At 40.9% G+C, this 26,343-nt stretch overlaps 1 protein-coding gene across 14 annotated transcripts in view; it reads right to left on the bottom strand.

The window, feature by feature from the left end:
* RNF152 (ring finger protein 152) overlaps nucleotides 1-26,343 on the bottom strand; it is a 236,305-nt gene that overhangs the window by 171,532 nt on the left and 38,430 nt on the right. For 8 of the 14 annotated variants that reach the window (XM_075921400.2, XM_089776415.1, XM_014573526.4 and 5 more), the window contains one exon: nucleotides 1,666-15,043. The exons of 3 other annotated variants lie outside the window; for them this stretch is intronic. In XM_075921400.2, coding sequence (XP_075777515.1) covers nucleotides 14,259-14,870 — 612 coding nt within the window. In that variant the 5' untranslated portion in view covers nucleotides 14,871-15,043 and the 3' untranslated portion in view covers nucleotides 1,666-14,258. Of the gene's footprint in view, nucleotides 1-1,665; nucleotides 15,044-25,041; nucleotides 25,121-26,343 lie in introns of those variants that run through there. 3 more of the 14 variants (XM_075921398.2, XM_006122878.5, XM_075921401.2) reach the window with 1 other exon arrangement.

The following is a 26,343-nucleotide window of genomic DNA, read 5'->3' as shown; positions in this document are numbered from 1 at the left end:
GAAAATGATCGTGTTAAGTGAAAACGTGTTATGAGGGGTCAATTTTCCCACTGAAAATAATGGAAAAGGTGGGGGTTGCGTTTCAAGCAGTGGTGTCTGTTGGGACCAGGACAGAAGGTTGGGGGAGAAAGGGGACTGGGTTACAGCAGGGAGGGGAGGTTTTTGGCTCTGGGGAGGAGAGGGGAGGGGGATTGGGTTGGGAGTATGCCCCTCTGATGAGTCTGCCGGGACCCACACTGCGTCCAGTGAAGGGGGATCGCCAGGGAATGGCACGGCGAGTGGTGAACCCTCCATCACTTTGCAGGGAGGCGGGGGAAGCCCCGCATAGCTGTCGGTGATGAGCCGGCTGGGAAAACCCAGCCACCGGCTTGTAAGAGGGGGCGGAGGAGAGAAGGCAAAGTGTCCGGAGAGGGGGAGTCAGCGGGGAATGACGCGGTGAGCAGCGAACCCTCGGCTGCTTTGCAGTGAGGCAGGGGAAGCCCCTGCACAGCTGCTGGCAACAGGCCGGCTGGGGAAATCATGTTATTCCAGGGACGGTTATGCAATTCAAAAAATGTTCCCTAAAAAAAAAATCGTGCTATCGCGAAAACGTGTTAAATGAGGAATTACTGTATTTTTTTTATTATTAATTGTTGGGGGTCTTTTTTTTTTTGCTCAACTTTGGTCTCCCTCTTTCTTTTCTCAACAATGGGTTTTTTTTTGGGGGGGGGGGAGGGAAGGTGTTCAGTATTTTCAGTTAAACCATCTGGCAACCCTATATCGCAAAGGCCCTGACCTGCCTTCTGCACTCTACACACTGCCAGGCCCCTTCCCTGAAGGACCCAGACACTGCCAGGTAAGCCTGCTAGTTTATATATAATTGTGATAGATAAAATAAGAATGCAGGGGGTTACAGGATGCTCCCCCAACACATACAACTATGTAAAGTTGCTGAATGCGAAGTGACACGCAAAATCTCAGTCATGACAGCAATAAGCAGGGATTCAACCTGTCTAGATGAAAGCAAAACTCATCTCATCCTTAACTATGGAACTGCAGCTAGTATCTATATAAAAATGCCCATGGGAGAGAAGAGGGGAGAGACAACATTGCAAATGGCAGAAAGAAAAAAAAAAAAAGAAAGTTTTCAAGGAAAACAAATCAATGTTGTTATTTTCTACTGCAATCCATCCTCTTGAAATTTAGAAGCCTGTGACATTTCATAAGATAGCTTTTTTATACATGCTGGGCAAAGGTCCCCTAAAGTGATGGGTGTTACACCCGTTTACATCAACTGAGGATCTGGTACACTAATTTCAAAAATGCATATAGAAAGAGAATGTATAACAGATGGTCATCAGGGAATGCTGGGATTTGCACTTGAATAAACATGAGTGAAGTAGCACTTAGCAGTTGCATGGAGTTTACCCATGAAAGGCAAAGGAACTGGAATTGCATTTTGTTGGAGAGACTTCCATCTCTCTTTTACTAATGCATAAAGGTGGCTTTCTTTGGTCTATGTGATGGTCCACTTGAAAGTCACCTCCACACAAAAAACTTGGCCGAGGATCAAAGTTTTTCTTTATTATTCCCCAAAGTTATTAAAATTCTTGGTGTAGCCAACGAGTGAGAATCTTGCCCAATCTCTTGTATTATTTTTTAAAGAAACCCACACATACCAATCTATTCAAATCTTTTTAAAGAACTTTAATCAGACCAAACATGTTGTATCAGTTCTCAACACTTTCACATCTACAAAGGACAAGACACCAGAGGTCAACATACAAAAATACTATATATTAAAATTGTGTCCAGTGGAAGGGAAACCAAAAACTCGTGGACTTTCTAGACACCACACAGGACTGAAGAAAGGAAATAATGTATTAAGACATTCAGATTCATAAACAGCAGCTTAATATCTCCTTTGCAAAGTCAGTATTTGGCAGAATTTTGACAAAACAGCCCAACAGCTGATATCCAAATGGCAATTTAGCCCTTTAAAACAAATTTTGAGATAAATTACACAAATTATTGCAAATGAAACATGTCAATGACTTTAGTTAACTGCTGAGCAGCATCAACTTACCATTTGAGTAGGTTATTATTAACTGAGAGAGTTGGAGAGGGAAAAGCAGCACAGCAACTTGGTGTCATACAAGGAGAGAAGCTATGCTGCAGCTATACAAGAGCCATGGCAGTACTTTAGATGCCCCAGGCTAAGATCAACCTTTACAACCTCTCATAGGCCAATTAACAATACTGCGTGTGGTTTGAAAATGTATTGGAGGAGGTAGGGGGAACAAATTAGGACTTGCAAAAATATAACAGAGTGGGGCTTTCGGAATTTAAACCAAGCACATTTGTCTTTACAAAAATGTGCATATACATACACCATACACAAACGCACACCAGTATACATCAGTACCACTCTAAAGACTGGTAAGTCTTTGTGCTGGTACTGAAGTGTTTCAGCTGTTATGATGCTGGATTGTTTTATTTTGTAACAGCTTCTGAAACTTGTCAATACTGATCAAGACAAGTCTTCTCACTCTTTCCTGTGGAATTTGCCAATACAGCAACCTTTGCTAATAAGGTTAGTTCAAAATGCAAAGGAAGCCAGTCAGGAGTACTGGATTTCTGAGACTGCTTAGTTTATGGTTTGCTAGAACCACTCCTGGAGCTATTAGAAACAGTGCAATTGAAGAAATCTGAACTGAAATCAATCGCAAGTAATTTGGACTACTTGTTGGAAGGCTGACAAGTGAGTTCCCTAGAGAACATGTGTATGTGCACTGACTCCATTATTTCTTTTTTCCATGTACTTCCCATATACCGTGGTAGACTACTGGCTTCTGTTTTGATTGTCCCTTGGAAATGTCAGTTCTTCTATACAAAAGGGTCTCCTGGCTAGATCCCACAACTGCATCCTTTGAGTTTTCTAGCAAATGCTCCACATCTGCAAATCTCACTACTTTACTTCCAGTGATGGACGGACGGACACAGAGCCTGAGCAGGTGTAGTCTCCGCAACAGGACCCTCAGGGTACATCTACACAGCAGGGGTTAACTTGAAATAATTTATGCAAATTGAACTACGTCAATTGTGTAGCTCAGCGTGTCCCAAAGTGTGGGCCACAGCCCAGTTCCAGTCCATAAAAAAGAAAACCCACCACCAACCAGTCCTTAGAAAAATTATCGTGCACAATCCTATTAATTTGTGTGATGAGTTAGCAGCACCCTGCACTGCCGAGCGCGGCGGCATGGCCCTCTTGGGAGAGCGGACCCACTGCCACAGCGTCTCTTCCAGACATGCTCCCAGGCGGCAGGGCTAGATCCAGTGGGCACTAGGACCCAGAGAGAAGGCCGGACACAGTGCACACCGACACAGAATGCCTGGCGCCGGATGCATTTCTCTGAACTGTTTCTGTGAAATATATATTATGATAACTACTAAGCAACAAAGCATAAGACTGCAAAGATATTATCACAGATGTATTTGACTGTCCCAGCTATGGTAAAATCTATAGTGTCCTTATAGAGTGATTCTAGACAGGAGAAAAGTTATAAGTAGTTCATATTTCATTTCCACATATGTATTAGTATGACAATGGGCCAAATTCCTTCTTATTTTACACGGGCAAAAGACCCATTGGACCAAAACCCGTAGAACTGATTTAGGACTTATCTACATGAGGATGCTCAGAAAAGTTAATCCAAATTAACTATAGGTATGAATTTAAAATGGATTAATTAAACTGCATTAAATCCCTCTGTGGACACTCATTGATAATTTAAATTATCTTAATTCAGTTTATCTTAATTCTATTTCCTGAGTGTCGCAGTGTAGACAGGTAATGCATATAAAATGTCTTTTCCACAAGTAAAATCTAAGTTAACAAAAAGTAACAGTCTTTTCAGGAGACAAGGAATGTATCCACAAACCTGGCTGATCTTTACTGATCAATGACTACTCATTTCTGATTTATAAAATGATAGTTACCTTTACATATATTACATATCAATTAGAGTCATTAGCTAAACTCACGAAATAGCTTAATGAAGCAAAAGATCTGATTGTTATTCTGACAAATGAAAATCAGGACTAACACCATTTAGATCACTACAAGAGCTCAAAGTCAATAAAGGGTAAGCTGTAACAGGCAAATTTACAAAGAAATCCAGGGCCTAAAAATTGGCCAGAAAAGGAAAAGACTATTAATGTAATGAGGAATAATATTTGTGTGTATATTTGTGTCTTTTATAAAAAAAGACAGAAGCAGAAAGGCCTCTTCCTCCTCCCCACCTCCCCACCCCAAAAAAGCCTGATGGATTCAATGTCACTAGCAACAAATAGTTTTTGATAATTTTAAAACCAAAACAACACTATCTGTTAATCTTGACAGCGTTCCAGAAGATACTTGACTTTGCTAGCGTTGCATGCCTGTCTGGATGACTGACCAGACATGCCAAATGTTGCAATAATGTGTATACCATTGGTGAGCATAATGTTGTGGTAACATTTTCCCACCCTTCTCTCCCTGGTAGGCAGCAGGCATGTTTTGTCTTATCCAGATGAGAAAGAACACTTGAAACTTCAGTGTAGCCAACGAATTTAGCAACTATCAACATTAAGCAGAGATTCAGCTAGAGCAACCTAAATGTTCACCAAGTGCCTCAGCAATTCATCTCAGCAAGAGAGTCATTAGAATTAAATTTATTTCTCCAGGGCTTTGTTATTTGTGTTACAATATTTGTGACGTGAGTGCATTACGTGATTATGTATAATGGGCAGCTAAAAAGAGAAAATATAGCAAATTTTGAAAATCTTAAGGTATGTTAGTACAAGCTTTACCTTCAAAGGTTTGAAAATAGTTTTGGTTGATGGCAATCCCTCCCCCCACCCAATCTTTAAAAAAAAAAAAAATTCTGTTGTGCATCACAACAAAAACCCATGATCTCAAAAAACTTCCCATGGAAATGCAGAGAGTTTGCACTTTTAGTTTAAAAAAAAAAATATATCAAAATTCCATCTGGACTTACTCAGAATGAAATCGAGGAGTTTCAGTAACAAGAAGCCTAAAAGCCAGGAGATCCAGGCTATGAGAATCCTGGTTTTGCAGCATCCCAAAAAGCAGACAAGCTGAACAGATACACAGATTCCTGCAAAATGTTTCAATTTTAATGAATCCTCATTTTCCAGTAGAAAAATATTCCATCAGAAAATTTCCAACCTGTCCTACAATAAATCAGCTGTATTATGGGATTTACGGTCAAAAACCTGTTAATTCTACTTTTAAATTGCAAAATTTAAAAAAGTGTTTCTTCAAGGCAAACCTATTTATCATACGCATTTGAGAATCATTCAACAAAGACTAAGCATGATTCCATAAAGCGCCTCAGACCATGCTTAAATCCACCCTTAGCAGAAAAGCACTAAAAGCATGTACTGAATTGTAAGTATGTGCCTGAGTCCATCTGACTGGCTTAACTCAATGCATATGAGCTCTCTCAGGCCCCAAGTGCTTTAAGAAATACATTTAAGAAATTTTAGAATTTGAGATGCATTCATGTCCATTATACCAAATGTGTATACCATTCACATTTAAATGTGAAGATTATATATATATATATATATATATGCAATTCAATTCAGCCAGCAGATTGGCTCAAATGTTTTGACAAGTGGGCCTTCCTTTCCCATACTAGAAATCAGAACCTTTCTACTGCAGGCAAAATTGATTTTTAAAATGAACATCTACTTATCAGCTCCACTTTCTTAAATTCCATATCTTCCACAAAAGAAGATTGTGGTTCCACTCCAAAGGAAGTAATAATTTATTACATTTATTCCATCAACAGGGGGGGAAAAGGACTAGCCACAACACTGGTGTATTACTGAAAACTGACCAATCTCAGAAATATGAAATAATCTTGTTATTCATAGTAACAGGACAATCCATTTCTAATTCTTTAGTGACTATGTACAACTTAGATATGGAATGGAGAAGTGAAATTTGAATCTAAAGTTAAGCAACCTGACAAGTTAAACAAAGTTTTCAGATCTTGATCCAGACTCAGATTCTTCTTTAATGGATCCCACCACAAAAATTCAAAACCAGTCAAGGAAGTTAGTTTTGAAAATTTCCATCACCCTAACTATTGCAATAACATCAGAAATGCATTAACATTGGTGGGAAATACTCTTGGGCAAGTAACTACTTGACTTTTTCCAATTAACATTTACATCAACTTGAAAAAAAATACAGAAAAACCCAACCCTCTTATATAACCCTATTTTTTCTTATACACAAATGTGAAGTACAATACTGCCTTTGTCTTCAATTAAATAACTTACTAAATCAACAGCCATGACACTGACATTAACAAGGAACAACAAAAGATCTTTGTGGAGTTTTTCTGGCTTTTTCTTGACAGTTTTGTCAGTCATTTATTTTTGGACTGGTATATGACCATCTGCTTTCCAGACATTTGGCTTTCAAAAGAAGCATGCTTGTAACTCATGCAATTCCCAGGATTTCTGATTTTTCAAAACCCTAGAACAAGCCACTGCACTTTGCAAGTTTTTTTAATTAGGCAGGAAACAATTTCCAAAATACAGAGTCTCAAACCTCAAAGGGGATTAGGATCTACACTAACCAGAATTTCAAGATGTTTGGCCAAACCACTCGAGCAATGATATAACAAGTCATCTAACTCCCATGTATCAGAAATAGCTCATCTAATTCAGCTCAAGTTTGCCAGATAAATGTATCCACTTACCACAAATATCCAGTACCAAGGTACTGCCTGATTATCCTTCCATTCAATTTTGCGCCGTCTCCATGTCTCTTCACTCTAAAAATCACCATCTGTCTTCATGTCACTTCCTGCTCCATGTTGATTTCATGAGCTGCTGACAATATCACACCCAAATACCCTAACCTGCTTGCTCATGTAGATATGGTGAACTCTTAATACTCTCAAAACCCACATTTCCAGCCCTCCTCATTTCAGAGCCTCATTTTACCTCAGGCATTGTACGGACCCCAGGACAGTAGCAGGTAAGGAGTCAATGAACTGAGCACCTGGCCAGGATGCAGAAGACATTGATACAAAGTGGGCAAAATCCAGAAGCCCCAGCATTTGGGTGGGGCAGGAGGAGTTGAGGGATCAGCAGCTAGAGCAAAGGGAGAGAGAAGAAGAGTCATGGACTCCTCCACAATGAAGAAGCTGCCTCAGGGTGTACAAACACAACCAATATAACCACACAGCATTCATCCATTTTTAGTTATAAATGATCCACCCAGTATTAGGTAACAGATAAACTTCTGAGCTTTGCTCTCTGTGTGTATGTATGTGTGTGCGTGCGCTCACTCGCACACACGCAGGCAGGTTTGAACCTGGGACCTCTGGAGCTTAGTATAGGAGCCTCTACCCTTTGAGCTAAAAAGACAGCTGGCTCTCATCCCATGCTGTAAAAGTCTCTTGTTCTTAGCTGTTGTTGTGGTGTAGGTGCCACCGCAGGGGACAGTGAACCACACTAGGTGCATGGGTTACACATGGCAGCGCTCACCCTCCCTCCCCCCCCAGCTTTCAATACCCTCCTCTTCCTCATGCCCAGTGATGTTTTTGTGATGGTACTGCCTGGGACGCAGTACCGGCACCTCCAGATGCAGTAGCAGCACCTCCAGTCAGAGCTCAAAAACTTTTCCCCTGGAGTACCAGCACTTTTTTTTTTTTAAATAAACACACCAAAAAAAAAAATCACTGCTCGTGCCCTTATGCACACACAAGTCCTAACTTTAATATGAAGCCAATATGCATATAGGTAATGTGTGAGTGGTATAGGCTTGGGACAAATAGTTTCTTCCAGCTGTGAATCCTGTCTAATCCCTGTGAAATGCTTCTGGCATTTGGGAGAATACTTCGTGAAAATTCAGCTAATGTTTAGATCTAAACTATAGAGATACTTACGGAAGCATTAATTGAATGCTTTAAAATACATTCCCTGGACATGTGTTAGGTCTTAAATTCCAACTTCTTAGACAACACAGAATTGCTCATTGGCTAAAGATGCTAAGGACAGCTTCAGAAATATCAGCACGCCATTCAACTTTAAGTGTGAAACAAGCAGGGTGTAGCTTGGCTTGGGTCAATAATGGCATACAAAATGTTAAAATGACAGAGAAAGAACAAGGAACAATCCTAGCTGTCAGGCCTAAGGACAGTGTAATGGAAAGTAAAAGTCATTTACATGCTGTAATTCCATTGCAGCATTTCAGTTGAATCTTGCCCTGCTAAATAAATACTCTTACATTAAGGTCTTTTACGGTATGTGAATCCTTCCAATAGCCTCCTGAGTGATGTTTGAATTTCTGTTCTCATGCATTCCCCACAAACGAAACCATGTACCCTGCAAGGTTAACACCAGTGTTCCACTAAATCAGGGGTAGAGAACCTTTGGGGGGTCAGGGGCCACTGAAACGTCAGTCAGAGGCCGCACACAAGTGAAAAGCAAAAAACAACCACCCTCACTGACATGGCCCCAGACTGAGAAGAAAGACACTACACACCAGTTTAGGGCCCAGCCTAGTACATTTAGTGTTCCAGGCCGAAGTTGGGGCAGCGGGGGCCCTGATCTAGGCAAGCTGGGGAGCTAGAGGTTTTCCACCCTTGCACTAAATGTATTTATTGATTAATGGAGTTCTTCTGAATAACAATCTGTGTTGTAATACAGTTTAAATTCACAAATATCTGTTTAGGTATGGGAGTTTGTTCTGGCCATCACTGATGCACAAGTCACAAGATTACCATAGGACAATTGGAAAGAAATCCAGATAAAGTGGAGTCCAGTGATACTCAAATCATGTATCACTGGGAATGGCAGATCCTTCCCAAAAGTGGAGGATTTAAGGGCCTCTGCCCCAAGGTACCATCTTTCCTCTTTCTCCAGAGGCCTATCTCTGCTCCAACCCCTTCCTTGCAAGGCCCCACACGGGGCTTGGACACACGTTTTAGGGACTTTTGGCCCCCACAACATAGCCATGACCAACCCTCTACTTGGCTATCTCATGGCTGCTTGCACAGCTCTTACCATTGCCAGGCTGCTGCTCCAAAGCCCCACCCCCTGACCAGAGCTGAGTCAGGATGAAGAGCCACACAGGCAGCGGATATTGACTTTGCACCTCCATTGGCCCTGGGCTGGGCAGGGACATGGACCAGGAGCCTCACTTGGACCCCACAGGCAGGTGGAGAGTCTGTATGACTCCCACAACTGCACAGGTTCTCCAGCTAGACTCCTTCAGCTGTCAGCCTGTCTGAGAAGGGGCTGAACCTTGGGGAAAAAGAAGGGCCAGGGTCCACTGCGGCAAAAGAATGGACAGGCTAAGTAAAAGGGCCACAGTCCCCAGGCCCCTTGTTCTGCCATCACTGGTATCAGTCACAAGTAAAAATAAGTTGTTTGGTCTCAGAGTCCTGTGTCCTTATTTTGCAGTGGATTTGTTACATGCACAATCTCCATTCAAGAAAAACCTTATGCCTGTAATATTAAGGAGATGCTGGGGGGGTACATCTAGACTACACACATCTTTCAAAAGCTTTTTCAAAAGAATCTTTTGAAAAAAAACTTTTCAAAAGAGATAGCCACAACTTTTTCAAAAAAGCAAACCACTTTTTCCAAAAGAGCACCCAGGCAATCTGGATGCTCTCTTTCAAAAAAGCCTTGTTTGTGGTCAAGAACACCTTTTTTTGAAAGAGCACCTTCAAAAAAAGGCATTCTTCTTCATAAAATGAGGTTTACCGCTGTTAAAAAACCCACCGCGTTCTTTCGATTTAATTTCAAAAGAACACGGCGGCAGTCTAGGCGCAAATGATGTTTTTTTCAAAATAACCCTGTAGTCTAGACAACCTAGGAGTTGGCTGATCTGGATTATGGAGCACTAGCATGATTGTGAGGGAAGGGGAGGAGATGATGCATACCTAGCTGCGCAACACATGCTCAAATTAATGCCATTCGTGTCTCATTTGCATAAGGAATACAAGTGATTTTAAAATTTGAATATAACAGAAAAGAATATCTATGTGGGTCTCTAGACAAATGTATTTTCTACTTTAAATCAGATATTTTTCCCACACTCCTTTTGAAAGCCTACCACAGTCCATGCTTAAAATTGGTCTTGAGGATCTCAGCCAAACTCTAGCTTTGGTTACACCAGTGTAAACACAGAGCAACTCCTCTGGAGTTACTGTATATACTGTTCACTTTAAGGTGAAGGACTGGAGAAACCATAACTCACTTGATGTGTTCATTCTTTTCCTGCCAATGTTTTATTAATACCAGCCTTCATTAATAAAGATAAACTTTAGACTCACGATTGCTCCATTTGGAAAAATCACTCATCCTTCTTTCCATATCATTTAAGCATTATCAATGACCAACACAATTTTCTTTAAAAAAAAAAAATCCCACAGACCAAAACATTGTTTTGAATTTTTAAAATGTACTGAACTAACTTTACCAAAGTGAGCCCTATTTCTGTGTCTCAGCAAAGCACAGGCCAAAAACTGAAGCAGAGACCTTTAAAATAAAAGCAGCAAATAATATACCTTCATAAAAGAATAATTTGTCCAAAATTGCAGGTGTACAAATAACTCAGCAAGATTTAGAACAAATAAAGTTTGCTCAACTAGTACTTGTGTCATTAAAAAAAAGTTTCTCCTTTTTGAAGAACAGAGTGTGATCACAAGAGTTGCTGATACACAGATTAAGAACCAACATGTAGCTGATCATTTTGGCATGAAATTGGTGCAGAACTGGGATACTATATAAGTTTAAATGTTTTCCATGGGAATAATTGCTCTAGCACATTTTGCAAAGTCATGGCCATATATAGTGGTCTCCTTTCTGAATACCAAGTAAGGAGGAACATAAAATGGAATAGATCACACTACATTTTAAAGTCTGAATGTTAACCTACTTGAGAAATTATCTAACACTGTACATTGCAATATACTACAGCACATTTCTGCACTCATCAGCATAAAACGATATGATCTAACATGATATGAAGGTTGCTATATTTAAATGATAGTCACACTGCCTGAAGCAAAAAAGAAACTTCCCCCATAAAATTATATTTTTGAATAGGAGTTCACTCACAAATCTTGAGGTTTTATATATTGCACTCAGACAAAGGCTGTAAGCAGGCAAATGTCGGAATCAGAAATTAGGTCAGCGACTCATTTCAGCAGGCTCTAACAGTACAAGAAACTCACGCTCACAAAACAATGCACTGTGTTAAGTAACACAGTATGGTGTTCTAGTCAGATGATGCCTACATCATTGATACCAGATTAAACCCCATGTTTGCCTGTTGTGTAATAAGTTATGTAGTGTAGCATTTTAACCTAATTTCTGGTTTACCCTTCCAACTACACTCTTCATGAAGGGAGAGGAACACACAGCATTTTTTATGCGACAGATTATTTGAAAACAGAGAACCTATTTTGTCAAGAGCTTCCATCAGTCATTGTATGGTCATTCCAACACTAATGTTATTAGTATTGAATGCTCATGGCCTTCTACTCCACTATCTTGCATCTTGTCTAGTCATTTACACTTTTGGTCAATCAGTGCAAAATCAGTGTCAAGTGTCACTATTCTGATCTGGAAGCATTTCACATCCCTCACATGCCACAATGGTAGTGATTACAAGGAGCAAGGCAGTATGTCCTCTGTCTGATGAAGTCAGAAATAGTGGGGAGCTATAGCTCCATTATATGTTAACGTGTAACATGAAAATAGAGTTCTTACATAATGATGAAACACATGAATAATTTTAATACTGCATGTGTTTGGAATTAATCATCCTGTTACACCCCCACTTTCACTGATGTCCAGGAGCAAAATATTTATAATAAGCATTTGTAAATAGGTTCTCTGCATATGGTTCTGCATGTGCTCTCATGTGTCACCTCTGGGGTATTTTCTTTGTTGTGCCCAGACAAATGGCAACAGATAAAAACAGGCACGGTACATTAGTAGCTTCACTTTCAGATGTAAGCTTACTTTTACTAACTTAACTATCAAGGATATACAAGACATTCTTACAGTACAGACTAAGTGAGAGGTGGGGAGGGAGAAGCATCTAGCACTAGGATTCTCCTAATATGTGCTCTGTTTTTATTTTCAAATGAAAATTATGTTCATAATGAGCCAAATTTTCCTGTTACACGAGTGCAACACCACTGACTACTTTTATGAGCCTAATTCAGTTGAAACAAGGTTCCCTAGGGTTATTACATGGGATTGAATGATCTCAAATTAACAATTAGAAATAATAATAATAGATTAGTGGTCATTGTTCATTGGGCTTATACCCATGTAATTGTCCAGTAACAAAGCGAATCAGAAAAACAAATAATTTTTACTGCCCTAGAGTTCTGCCACAAGTCCCATTCCAATCCTTAAAATTCAGACAAACCAATCCTTTCAATCAGATTCTGATACTCTTACTCATACTGACTACATTATTCCCAAGGCATCCCACAAAACGTGATGGGCGTTCTTGTTAAGTAAGGTGTTAGCATAAATATTACAGTTTGTCCCTTTATGAGCAGTCACATGGGCTTTGTAATCTCCACATTCAGTATTAAAAAAAAAAAATTCATTTTCTCTCTTGGTAGTTTCAAATATGGCTCTAAGGGAAACAATGTTTCTACCACTGAAAGGAGTTAATTGGGTCCTATATGAGCTCACATAGGGTACGTCTAAATTAAGCTATGCAACTTAAGCTATGTCAATTGTGTAGCTGAAGTAAAAAATCAGTGAAGTCAGCTTTTGGCGCTGTTTACACAGGAGGAAGTTGAAGGAAGAACACTTTTCCTTCGACTTCCCTTACTCCTCATGAAGTGAGGGTTACCATGAGTTTGGAGTAAGTCGTCCTCCAGCTCAGCATTATTTTGAAATAAAGACTTGTAGTCAGTTATTCCAAAATAATGTTGCTACGTAGCTGTACCCATAGGCTTTAGACCAGTGAGACTCCAGCAATTTAGGCGAGGCATCATGGTCCACTGGGTTAAGCATGAGTTCTGGGTTCTGCTCCCAGTTCTGACCTATCTGTGACCGTAGGAAAGTCCCACACACATCTCTACCTGCTTCCCAATTATTGGCTGCTCGTATGTATCTAGAACATGAACTCTTTGAGGACTGTCTTCTGCTAGATATTTGTACAATGCTTGGCACATCGAGACCTCTATTTCTGTTCAGCCATCCACAGAGTTACTCCCAATTTACACTGTCAGTGACTCAGACACAACTTTGAATGACCAATGAGGCAAAGATGGTCCCATGTTTTAAGAAAACAAATCTTTTAGCAGGAAGCATGTCCTTTTCTATAACCCATTTCTTCAATAATCCCCAGGGAGGCCAGAGCCTTGAGAAGCCTGCCTGACAGACTAGAGGTGACACAACATGTCCAATGCTTACACTTCAAAGCCATACTTTTTGATGGGGCTTACGCAGCAGGGTTTTGACTGCACTATTAGGTTGCCCTCCATGGCCACTTTATTGCTCCACTGCTTGTATCTTGCTTTACCAAAACACTTGGAAGAGACACTTCATTACAGTGGAAACAAAATGAAAGTATACAACAAAAATACACCTCACATATGAAACACAATCGCTTGTAAAATATTTCCTTTAAAAACTATTAAGCAACTTTCTAACTTATTAATGTGCAATTTAAGATATATAAAAAGCCCTAACAACTAAATGATTTATTTATTTATTTTTACAATTCCCTCTCTTCTTTCCCATTAAAAAAATAGTATGCACTGGCATTAGAATATCTTGACTGAGTCTTACACGGATTCTCATGTTCAATTCTACTTATACATATAGCATTTTGATTTTAATCTACTGCATTTAGAGAGTGATCATATACTGTAAAAGTATAACCAGCTAAGTAGATGTCTTTAATCTCATAACAGGATAAAAATCATTAGGAGTTACGTCCATCTGATCACTGAGGATAGTACACATGCAGTTTTCCTCAATGCTGTTACCATCAGATGCTCATTATGATTTTTTCTGTACCCTTCTGAGAGGTCTTCTGAGAGGTTTTGCTTTTTAGGATTGCCTTCAGATTGTCACACAGCTGTCCGGTGTCAAGCATTCTGGAGTAATTGGTCAATGTTGCAGTGCATCACACTGGAGCCTGTCATCACCTCCTTCCCACCCCCTACATTATCTCATTGGAGTATTCTGGGAGCAGACCCCTTTCAGCCGCAGGAAATCACAGTGAAACGCTTAGAAATGCAAGACATATTGTGGAGGACAATACCCAGGAGAAAGACCAAGACACATGCCACCAAAATCACAGTGCAAACACCTGACCAGGTGGAGCTTTTCACAACACCCCTCCTGTCTTGCTCCTCCTCTCCAACTTCCTGCGGGATCCCTCCTTGCAGGGGCTGCTGCTCAGTTGGGATTGTCACCACAGTGACAGACTTTTGCTGACTACCTGGCAGGAGGCGACAGCCAATGTCTCCTGGCAAGAGCGCTCTCTCCTTGGAGATGGGCAAGGGCAACATGTAGCACCCATTGCTTGGAAGTTTGATGAAGACCGGGGTGTGCTCTGACGTATGGGGAATTGCAATCACAGCAATGACGTCTGGGTCATCAGGCAGCTGAGATACAGAAAGTCCTGGGGGCAATTTAGTGATACCTCGGCACCAGGGACATCTCAAGTCCTTCTGGCTTGTCCTCATCTGCTGAAGGCAAACAGAACAGCAGGTATGCTTGCAGTCCAGCAACTTGGGCCTCCGTCGGGGGCTATAATAATTGAAACAAATCTGACATTCCAGCAGAGAGTCTTGGGACAGCGTCTCCATTGTAGCCCTAATAGTGAAAATTCTGATTATTTTAATAGAGTCTTGCTGTATAGTCCAAAAATTGAAGCCTGGTGCAGTTCCTCTCTTCCAGTGATTTCTTCCTTTGATTTCACCAGTGAAGGACAATAGTTAGACAGTTTGTAGCTGAGCATCTGACTTTAATGTTTTGGTATCTGAAAGAAATAAAACATTTAAATGAACAAGGTTAATTGCAAAGACCAAACAAAATGCAGAGGGAGGAAAAAAAAAAAAAAAAAAAGACAGGTGGCTTTAAAATTCAGGAAAATAGTATCTGCACCTCTAGTGTACTTTTTTAGAGGAACACTTTCAGGTCAGTCTTTACTAGGCTTCCATTTTTGTAGCTACATGTAATCATCAACACCATTTTGCAAAAGCAGTTTATGTCCACAAAAATGGAGGCTAAATCTGGCCCTTAGCCCATCTTTCATTTAACACATTTTTAGAATTTCTCAAACATTTCTGTGCTGTAATCATTTCTTTTTAAGCCTTTAAACCCTTAAGAATTTTTAGCTGTTTCCATCCACTACTAATTCTGCACATGAGATAAGAAATGCAAATGCTTAAAAAGAGTCTAGGTACCTAAATTATGCCAGTAAAGCATATGCATGAATGAGCAAACAACTACCCTCATTGGTGTGATCCTAACACCTCCATGCCAACTGACAGACCACTGTTCTGTAACAGTTACTCTTGACAGTTGACAAACTCACTACACTTAACACATTACTTTTATAGCACTTAACAAAAAAGGGTCAAGTGAGGTTTTTAATTTAAAAAAACATACATAATATTGATAATCATTGGGAGATGTATTTATGGATGATATTTAAGGAGTTGTGTGTGTATGTACTGAAAATATGATTTAGTGATGGTCTTGGACTAAGTAGGCAAACAGGTTTTTGCCAGACAAAGGTATCTATTCATCTTCCTGCCTCATATTACGCATTGTAAGCCACCACAGTGAAAGCCTCATTTTACAGTAAAACTCCATTGGTCCAGCATCCAATGGTCCGGCACCATCAGAAACCCGGAAGTGCTCTGGCTGCCCGACAATTGGAGCTGCTCTGCACCCAGCTTCCCCGATTCAGCCGCTGCTGAAACTGACCAGCAGCAGCTGAATTGGGGATGCCTGGGGCAGAGCGGGACTATCGGAAGGGGGCGGCTATGAGGGGTCTGGGGTGGCATCCTCCCCTCCACCCTTCATAGCCCCCCCCCCTTCCGATAGTCCGGCATATCTGATCATCTGAAACCACCTGGATCCTAAAGGTGCCGGATTATCGCAAGTTTACTATACTTACAACATGGAGCCAGCACACCAGGGAATGAACCACAGGGATCATCCTGAGCCAGCCACAAAATGAATTCTGGAGTATATACAGGCAGTCCCCGGGTTACGTACAAGATAGGGACTGTAGGTTTGTTCTTAAGTTGAATCTGTATGTAAATCAGAACTGGTACATATTATAGGGGAAGCTCTAGCCAAACATTTCTCCAGAGCTCAGTTTTATTCTCCCACACCTCACTTCCCTCAGTCCTTTATTCTCAAGCTGAGGTGTCTGCTGAGAAAAGCCGCTCCACGTCTCCTTGGTCTGCTGGGGGGGGCCGCTAGCTTCGCGTCTCCCTGGTCTGCTGGGGGGAAGCAGCTAGTGCGGGGTGCCTCCCCCACTGTCGCCTTCAAACTCCAAGTATAAAGAGGCGTCAAATTGCCAGTAGTTTTTTTTTCCCTTTCTTACCTGTTTCTTTTAAAGGGATCCATCAAATGTAAAGAGATGATGCAAAGTAACTTATATAGGATCATATTAACTAGGTACATGACTTTAATGCAAAAATGAAAGCCCATTTCTCTTGTGTGTTTTCATACAGAGATACTTATGGATGGATTCTGTGATTGTGACAGCATATTAGGTACTGAGGTAAAAGCACAAGGAAAACGCGGTTATTTTATTCATTTATATTTTTTCTAAGTATGTGCTCTCTCGTACAGGAATTACTTGAAAAAATGGATGAACCAGCTTTCTGCTAAAAAGCAATTTTACTGGAGGAGGTTTCAGATTTGTTAGCCAACCTTTTGATTATTTGATTTTAATTGTATTTATTTATTTAGTAAGGTTAAACAACAGGGGCTCTCAAAACATTTTGTTCCTATTCAGAACAAAACTCCACAATTTCAAAACTCTCCATAAAAAGCACTGAACCATGCCTCTGGGACATTCTGCATGGTGGGCTGCCCCCGAACCTTTAAGCAGTCCACCTGACAAGCTGCTGGGGACTCGCCGCGGAGGACGCGGGACTGCGGCGCATCTCAGCGGTCCCACCGCCCGTGTCCTCCGCGGCGAGAAAAACCGCTCCGCGTCTTCCTGGTCTACTGGGGGGAAGCACACCCCCTCCCCCCCGCCGCCAGAGGCGGCGACAGTGGGGGAGGCACCCCGCACTAGCTGCGCCCCCCCCCCCCCGTTCGTAACTAGGGATCCAACGCAAGTCAGATTGACATAACCCAGAGACTGCCTGTATACCTCAGTGCTGTGATGGTATATTGCAGCTGATAATTAGTTCAAACAAGCAAGCTGGTGTGAGCACTGCTCCTCTGGGGAATTTCTGCCTGTCCCCAATGAGAGGGGCTGAACTCTACAGGGAAACACTTAAGAGGATTGGAGTGCCCTTGTTAATCTTACAAGACAAAGTAAGAGCTGAAAGAGTTCTCAAGAGATTGTTTGAGAGTCTAACAGACTGGTGGTGCCAGGGAACAGACATCCATTTAAGTAAGAACAAGCCTCCTTTCACTGAGGCAGGGGTGTAAGGAAGTCTCTCTCACTCCTGGGTACTGATCCCATGACTTCTCTATCATAAGCAATTTTAAAATCAAGAATGGATGTTATGCTAAGTGTCATGTTCTAGTTCAAACAGGAATTCATTCAGAGAATCCAGCACAACCTACAGTAAAGGGCTCCATTGGTGAATTACTCACTGTTTAAAAAAAAAAAAATGCACCTTATTTCCAGTCTGAATTTGAGCCAATTCATGGAGTTGTGGCAATTAAGTGGGGCTTAGAATTCTGCCACTCACACTCAGTAGCAGTCAACAGAATCCCTGTTTCTCCATTAGGTTGTCATTATTTTACTATTGTCCATCTGTTTCTGCAACAGGAATTGCAGGGTTGTCAGTCCCACACATTCAAAAATCATAGCCTGGTTTAATTCCTCTGAGATTTAAATTTAAAAATGGGTTCTTTTTATTTTTATTTGAGGATATAGTTGGGGCATATTTTTAAGTTCCTGTCTGCCACAATGAAGGTTAGAAATTTATTTTTAAATAAAGACTTCAAATTCTTCTGTAATCAGTTGGCTCCAGAAGCTGGAACTTTAAGCATCCAATTCTGGGAGAATCTGCAACACTGGAAAGAGCATTTCCAAAGTATGTCTCGCTTTGGTTTTTGTTGAAATATCTTTGTTAGCAAAATTTCACTAGAAGAGCTACATATTTGTCTTGCTGTAAAGTAATTTTTAACACGATCTCAAAGTGCTTTTGTAAGGCAGTCAGGGTACGTCTAGACTACAGACTTTGTCGACAGAGCATCTAGACTGCATCCAGTTCTGTCGACAAAGCAAGCCGCTTTGTCGACATGACAGTGTAGACGCAAAGGACAGTGTAGATGCAATAACGCCTTCTGTGGACAGAACTCTGTTGACAAAAGCCGTTATTCCTCATAGAATGAGATTTACAGCCATTGACAAAACTCCTGAGTTCTGTCAATGTTATGTCGACAGAACTCAGTTGCAGTGTTGACACAGGTATAGTTTTGTCGACAAAAGTCCACTTTTGTCGACAAAACCCTGTAGTCTAGACACACCCTCAGTGTCATTGTCTTCATTTTACAGATGGGTAGACTCTGGCACAAATGGGGAAGTGACTTAGCCACAGTCACCCAGCAGGCCAGTGGCAGAACAGGGAATGGAGTCATCTCCTGAGCTCCAGTCCAGTCCTCCATCTGCTAGGCCATATAAATTGGGAGACAAAAAGCTATTTTCTTATACCTGAAACAACTCCCATTTCATTTGACCATAATGTTTCCAACATTTAAAAGGCTTGTATTCACAACAGGGATAATTCAACGTAAGTTATGCTATTCCAGCTACATGATAACATATCTGGAGTCAACATACTGAGGTCAACTTACCCATTGTATTCCCAGTGCTGAATCAATGGGATATGCTCTCTGGTCAACTTCCTTTATGCTTCTTGGGCAGGGGTGGGCAAAAGGGCCTCCATGAGCCCTGCCACTCCCTTGCTCCCAGGCCAATTAGGACCTGGGGGAGGGGAAGAAGTGCACAAAGTTTCCTCTGCCCTGCCAGGAGTGCGCAGTGCTTAGAAGGGTGGGAGAAGATTTCACTCATTCCTCCGCTCCTCCAAGCCCTGATTGGCCTGGGGGCAAGGGGAGCATGCAGAGTTACCTCCGCCCTGCCCCCGCTCTGCAAAGTGTGCATAGCGCTTAGAAGCCCTGATTGGCCTGGGGCCAGAACAGGGAGTGCGCAAAGTCTGTTCCCACCACCAGGGGGAACCTCAGGTGGGGAGGGGAGGCACTCTTCCATCCCCAGACCAATCATGGTCTGTGGGTAGGGAAACATCCTGGCTCTGCCCCTTCTGATTGAGACCCCACCCCTTCCACTACAGCCTGGGGCCACTTCAAAAATTTCTGAAGTGGCTTTTGGTGAAAAATTATTGCCCACCCTGTTTTTGGGGAACTGGACTACCAGTGTTGACCAGAAAGTGGCCTGCCATCTATTTAGACCCCTTTAAATCGATTCCTGCTGCAATCTCTCAGGTGGTGAAGACAAGCCTTAAATACAGCTTTTCTTTCTTTTGTGAGGACATGAAGGCATGGAAAGGTCCCATTGTCTATCATTGCATATGGAACTTATCTTGGCTTGATAAATGGACATTTGTAGTAGACTCTTGTCGACAGTTTAATATAATGGAAACTACAGCATAATTAGAGCAAGTTAACTTGAGGCTCATTATAGGCATTTCTATACATACCCCTCCACAACCTAATGGCATATTGTTTCCTGGAAGATACTTGAATGGAGGCCAAGCTGGATATTTGCATTAGTAGAGGTTTTGTATTCAGATTTTGTTTTCATTGAAGACCCAGAGAAAATTGTGACCAATTCAAAAAGATTTGTGTACCGGTAATTTAAGAGGCCTGCTTTTCTAGTCACCATTATCTGTGAATCTAGCAGAGGTGGAGAAAAGCAGCAATGTGTTAATTATATTACGCTTTGTATCTATAACAGTGAATAAGTAATAAGAATAGCTACTGCACTGAGATTAATTTCACTTCACGCAAATGGCTGATGGTGTTGGTATGCGACTCACAACATACTATATAAAGACTAATGAAAGAACTAGGGGTGACTTCATTTATAGGATAAACAACGAGAAGTCCTGTTGCACCTTATAGACTAAAAGATTTATTGGTGCATAAGCTTTTGTGGGCAAAGACCCGCTTCGTCAGATGCATGTCTATAAGGTGCCACAGGACTTCTCGTTGTTTATGCAGATTCAGACTAACATGGCTACCCCTCTGATACTTCATTTACAGGAGATTTTCTGCTGATAAAATAATAAAGCTGTCTCCATCATAGGTGGTACTTAATCCTGAAAATGGTCACTTCTGAGCATATGTCTTTAAGTGATATATGTTTTACATTTATGGACTCATAAGTGTTTGTGGTGCTAAACCAAGCTTTAAAAAGCTTCCTTTTCCTCAAAAGGCTTCAAAATGTGATCATATATTTACTTTGCATGTTTCAGCTGACCTGCCAGTCAAATTCCAGTTGAAGATGATTTAGGAACATGTCTAAGAATGAGTTAAATACTAGCCACTGTCATCTAACCCCTTGTTCTCCACTGCAGCAGAGTTCCTGACATAATTTTGGAAGTGCAACATTAGGTATAATGGCAGCAACATGAGTAATTTTACCTTGAAATATACTGAAGCTCCACAACATTCATTAATTCTGGCACAGCTTAACTATAAAAAGTAAGTCATTGCCTGTAGTCAGAATTAAGTAGCGAAACAGCTACCACCTGTTCGGCTCAGTGAGTGTGTGTTGGTGAGGACAGAAGGCAAATCACATGAGATCTTACAACATTCATGAACCATTTCAGTTTAATGAACGTGTCAAGAGTTAGTTTTCCAACTGACAGCTTCTTTGGCATAGGATTACTGTTATTGAAATGAACTCCTTAGAGTTCGTGATCAAAATGCTTCCCAAATCAGGCAAAAGGTGCTGAGTTATCCAAGATGAACAACTGGTCCAAAGGTTAGCCAGGCTGGACTCTTCCCAGAGCAGAGGTTTGCACAGCCTATACACCCAGCCCAGTCCCAAATGAGGGCATTGCTGACTTCAGCATCCATCAGAAATGTTGTTTTACCATTAGCTGCTCTGATTATCGAGTGACAGCCAAGAAAAAGTTGCTGACAGAGAAGAGCCAGAAGAGACTGTCAGAGGTATCCTTAGGACTCTCAAGGAGAGGGGGAGCATGAAAATGAAATCAGACATACAGACAGAAGCAACTGAAATTATGATTAATAACTCTGAATGGTGCAGATCTCACAGCAAGCTCTGCAGGGCTGAGAGACAACTAGTAATGATAATAAAAACTAATGGGGTATGAAAATCCACAAGCACCAAAACTGAAGTGTCAGAAAGGTGTAAAAGCAGCCAAGTGAGAGGAGACGGCTATCTGCATAAAAACATCAGGAAATGTCTCTTCATCCCCACTCTCCATCCCCTCACTCATCTTGTGCGGGGGGAGAAGGCATTGTGCAAATGTGCAGTGCTGTATTTAGTTAAGTACACAAGAAGGATCTAGGATAGGAGACAAAGCTGAGAACCAGTGATATCTATGCAAAGCAGATGAATCCTACAAGGGGCAATCAAGGTGAATTGGAAGAATGGATGGCTGAAAGCCTGAATTCTCAGGGTAGGGTACAATCTGTTATCTAAATAGGTAACAGTTAAGATCTGAAAAAGCATGCAACAGAGAAAAATAAAAACAATATAATAAATAAATGACATTTGCCTGTCTCGACATCCCCTCAGCTAGTACCATGTCAGAGACCCAGGCTGGACTCCAGACTCTTGTTTCTTCGGTCCAAAGGAAGATCGAAAAAAGTGCCAACTTCTTATTGTCAGACAAGCAATAAGGAGGCACATCTCCTGCTCTTTTTGCAATCTCTAATGGCCTGTTATCTTGTGCAATACCATCCCATGCTGTAAGGTAGAATTCAAAAGGCATATGTTGCAGCTAGTGCAGTACATCTGGAGGAACTTGATAAGGAGGACATGGAAAAGGAAAGGCAGGTCAGAACAAAATTAGGTTTACTAGAGTGAAAGCTCTAAGAACCACAGTTAGATCAGCCCAGAACTGACCCCATCCACAGAATCAGGTGACTCTTTGGGCCTACTGCAAAAAATAAGAAGAGATTAAAAGGTTTAGGCTGTGCAATGAGATCTAGTCAAGCAATAGTGAGCACAATAGTATCTGCCTGCTAACATATTAATCCTGTCATATGAGCATGATAACAATAATATTGGGCCACTGAAGTCAAGGAGAGTTTTCCATTGACTTCCCACCCACCCACCCCCAATAGATTTTGGCTCAGGCGCACAGTTAAGAACTATTTTAATGCACACTTCAGACCTTAGTCAAGGTTCTAAATAATATTAACTTTAAAAATCAGTGAAAATAAGTAAATAAATACTTGTGAAATGAAATCCAAGCTGCAGAAAGTTAAATATAACTCAACATTTCAAAGGCTGGTTTGTGGACACTGATCTATCCTACATGCTACTGACAGCTTCAAAAACTTTGGACAAACTTAAGCATATTTTATATCTCATACAGCAAGTTTAATATCAAACTTTTATCAAGGGAACATATTATAGAACTTCACCTTTATCAAGGAAGGTTCATTATGTAAACTCCCCAAACCCATTAAGCATTCTTTGAAAGCATTAGAGCGCATGTATGATTTATGATGGAGTGTTCCATTAATTTCAGGTGCCCTAAGGCTGGAAAGCAGATATTGGGGGGAGGGGGGGGGAAATCAGCCTCTTTTCAACAGGGGAACTAATTGCTAGAATATCTGCTCTCAGATACGAAAGGAGGTGCCGGTTGGGGTCCTTTCAATTTAGAGAAGATAGAAAAATATATTTAAGACTTTAGCAATGTTTTCAGAAATGAATTCTGCTTTTATGCATGTTTCAGGTAACTCTATAATATTACTTTGCTGTTGTTCATGTTCAGGTATTTACTATCATATTTATGTATAGGCTTTTCTATAATCTAATTCCCAAAGTAACTGACAGCATCACGAACATTAATGAATTTATTCCTCAGAGCACCTTTGTTAGAGAGAAGTATTATCCCCTTAAACACCCAGGGAATGGAAGTGCAAAGAAAAAAAAAAAAAGCAATTTTTCCAAGGTCACATAGTAAACCTTCAGTAGCATGAAATGCAACTCTGATTTCTTGAGTCTGAGTCCAATGCTTTTACCATACTATCACCCTTCAACTCACGAGCCATTTCTCAGTAGAACTAGTGACCATCTTTGATTCCAGGAGACTCCCAATTGATCTATCTCCTAGTAGCTACTGAAACCACTCAGTGAGATTTTGAATAGGTTGTTAAAAGTTCAGTTGGTGGTGCAAAGGCAGGCTATCCATCTGCTCTGGCTTCACATAGCTCCCAGAAGCAACCGGCATGTCCCTTTGTTTCTTAGGCACAGGGGCAGCCAAGGAAAAAGGGGGCATGGATAGAACATCTATCCCAGCAAATAATCTCAACTGCCAGGGTAAAGCTCTGAAGTTATTGTTCTTTATGCCAGTAACAGGGGCAAGGGGCATTAAGGGTAGTCTAATAGCATACGTCAGACATACCCCAAGTCCTGTGCCTAGACATTTCCATTACTGGACCTTATGGAGAAAAAGAACTCGAGTGAGACAAAAACAAATTGAAGTTTACAGCTGCTGCCATATGATGCAACTTTCTCTATTTGCCTCACTGACCTCCCCCCCGCCCCCCATCCTTTTATCTATAAACCTAGAGAAATTCTCAAAATGTTCACATTCCCTGGTTAGTCATCACAGAGCACACAGCACTGTTCCAACAGCAACAGCACTAGACACCTGTTATGCCCCTGCTCACCAAAACATCGATATGCTTATTCCTGTGGAGTCAAAACACCTCTTAGAGCTGGATGAAAATTGTCAGACAGAATATTTTGCAGTCAGAAAATGCCAGTGTATCCAAGTCAAAACATTCCACAAGCACATGCAGTTTCTGAGGAAATGCCAGCAGAAACCAGGAAGATTTCCTGCCAGTTTAGGTCCCAGGCTCCTCAACAGCTTCTCCACCCATCGGACTTCTGCCCTCCCTCTCATCCGCCCCCCCTTCATCTCTTCACCCCCTTCCCTGCAGGAGTAGCACTGGCAGGCTGAGACCTGAGACACGAAAAGGTGGCACTAGTATGTTGCCAAATTGGAATATTTCCTTTTCTGAAAAATTCCAGCATCTGAGGTTTTGTTCCAATTCGAAACAAAACAAAATCTCAAACCCTCATAATTTCTCTCAGGATGGATATTCACTTTTTCAGTCAGCTTTTAGTAAACCCATACAGTTTTGTTATCATTCTCCATCCTTTGTAGTCTTATCTTAATTATGACTTAATCACTCCTAAACACAGGAGAGAAGAAAATAAACCACCTCCCCCGCAAAATGAGAAATTCACTTGCTACTTCTGGTTATTCCTTCTGTAATAGGAATGACTTGGGGTGGAAGGGAATGAATTTATTCCATGATTATCAAAAATAATTTTTGTTCAAGGTATCAGGAATAGGGACCAGTAGGAAGAATCTAGCTATCATTCCCTGATTTAAAATGAAAACACACATCCTGCAGTCAGATTTGTCTGAATGAGGACTGCAGGATTTGGTTATTTTGGGCTTTAAGTTACAGCTTTCAATTCTAACACAATATCTCCTTCAGAGAACTTTTCAAATATAGCACCAGGACATTGAAAGTGCAATGACTATTTACTGCAAAACAAGAAAAAGGATATGCACAAGTAAAGCAGCTTCTCACCTGCTTTTAGAGGCACCTTATCAGTTTAGATGGCAAAGCTCCCTCTCCCATTCGAGTTGTGCTTCATCAGGGAGTCTTACTGATAGTAGAAAAGAAATTTACTGGTAATTAAAGGAGCACTTCCTCTCCCTTACACAGATTTTGCCATTTTACTTACAAATACCAGTCCCAATGCCCAACAAATCTAAAAGGGAGAGATCTAATTTAAAATAAATTTACAACAGACATGTGCCTCACCAATATAGGTCAGTGGGTGGCTGCAGTGGAATCAGCTTGAATTAATGTACAAAACAATCAGTCTTGTAATACATAAGAGAATTCACCAGCTTTAGGGATATTGAATGACTTATACTAAAACTAGGTCAAATGTTACCTGAAAATAAGTCTAAACAATGGAGCAGAGAAGGGATTCAACAAAAATAGTTTCATGTTCTGCAATATCACATTTACCGAAGAAAACAATGCCTGTCAAATGAGTTTTAATTGTGGCAACTCTTCAATGTTTTCCTGTCACTTTGAACGAGACTACTCAACTTGCTTTCACACATACAAAGCATGATTTCCTGAGGAGGTGATTTCCTGAGGAAGTGATTCTAAGACCCACAGAATGAAATGGTTAGGTTCATGCCATTATTCTGGTGAGTTTGTTCACTTCAACTAATGGGGAATGAAGCCATCAGACTATGGATATAAAAGAAATACAGTTTCCCTATCTAGTAGATAATCACATTAGATAGGATCATGATAAGAACATCCGAGTTGTAGATTTCATGATGATAGTTAAAAGAATTTGCTCTTTGTAGCATAACTTAATGGAATAATTTATCAGCAGCAATTTTCAATTTTTCTTTAATTTCTTTTCCTTTTGCTTTTTTGTGAATTTAGTGTTTTTGAAACATATTAGCCCAAGATACTTAAGTCCTCTTTTTACCCAGAGAACAGGTACACCATGCGTCTTTTTAAAAAGGAAATTATCTGTTAACAAGAATCCTTAAATATGAATATGAATTTCCTAATGCAGTGAGCTAGTACTTCACTCTCCATCTCTTTGCAGTCCCTAACACCTCTGCAAAGACTGCCAGTGAATACCAATTGTGGCACATGTTGAACTTCTTTAGTCTGGCACTCTCTGGTCCCACAACATCCATGCTCCGGCATGATTTTAGTTAGCTGGATGTCCACTTATTGTAGGCGTGGCCAAGTTTCCTACTGTCCCATAAAGTTTGTTTGCAGCCACCAGTCCTTGCTCTCAGTCTTCTCATAGACTTTAAGATCAGAAGGGACCATTATGATAATCTAGTC

The sequence above is a fragment of the Pelodiscus sinensis genome, chromosome 2 (assembly GCF_052426305.1).
Source record: "Pelodiscus sinensis isolate ZL-2025 chromosome 2, ASM5242630v1, whole genome shotgun sequence".
Lineage (NCBI taxonomy): Eukaryota > Metazoa > Chordata > Testudines > Trionychidae > Pelodiscus > Pelodiscus sinensis.
The sequence above is the reverse complement of the archived record's forward strand: the minus strand, read 5'-3'. Positions and strand labels throughout refer to the sequence as shown.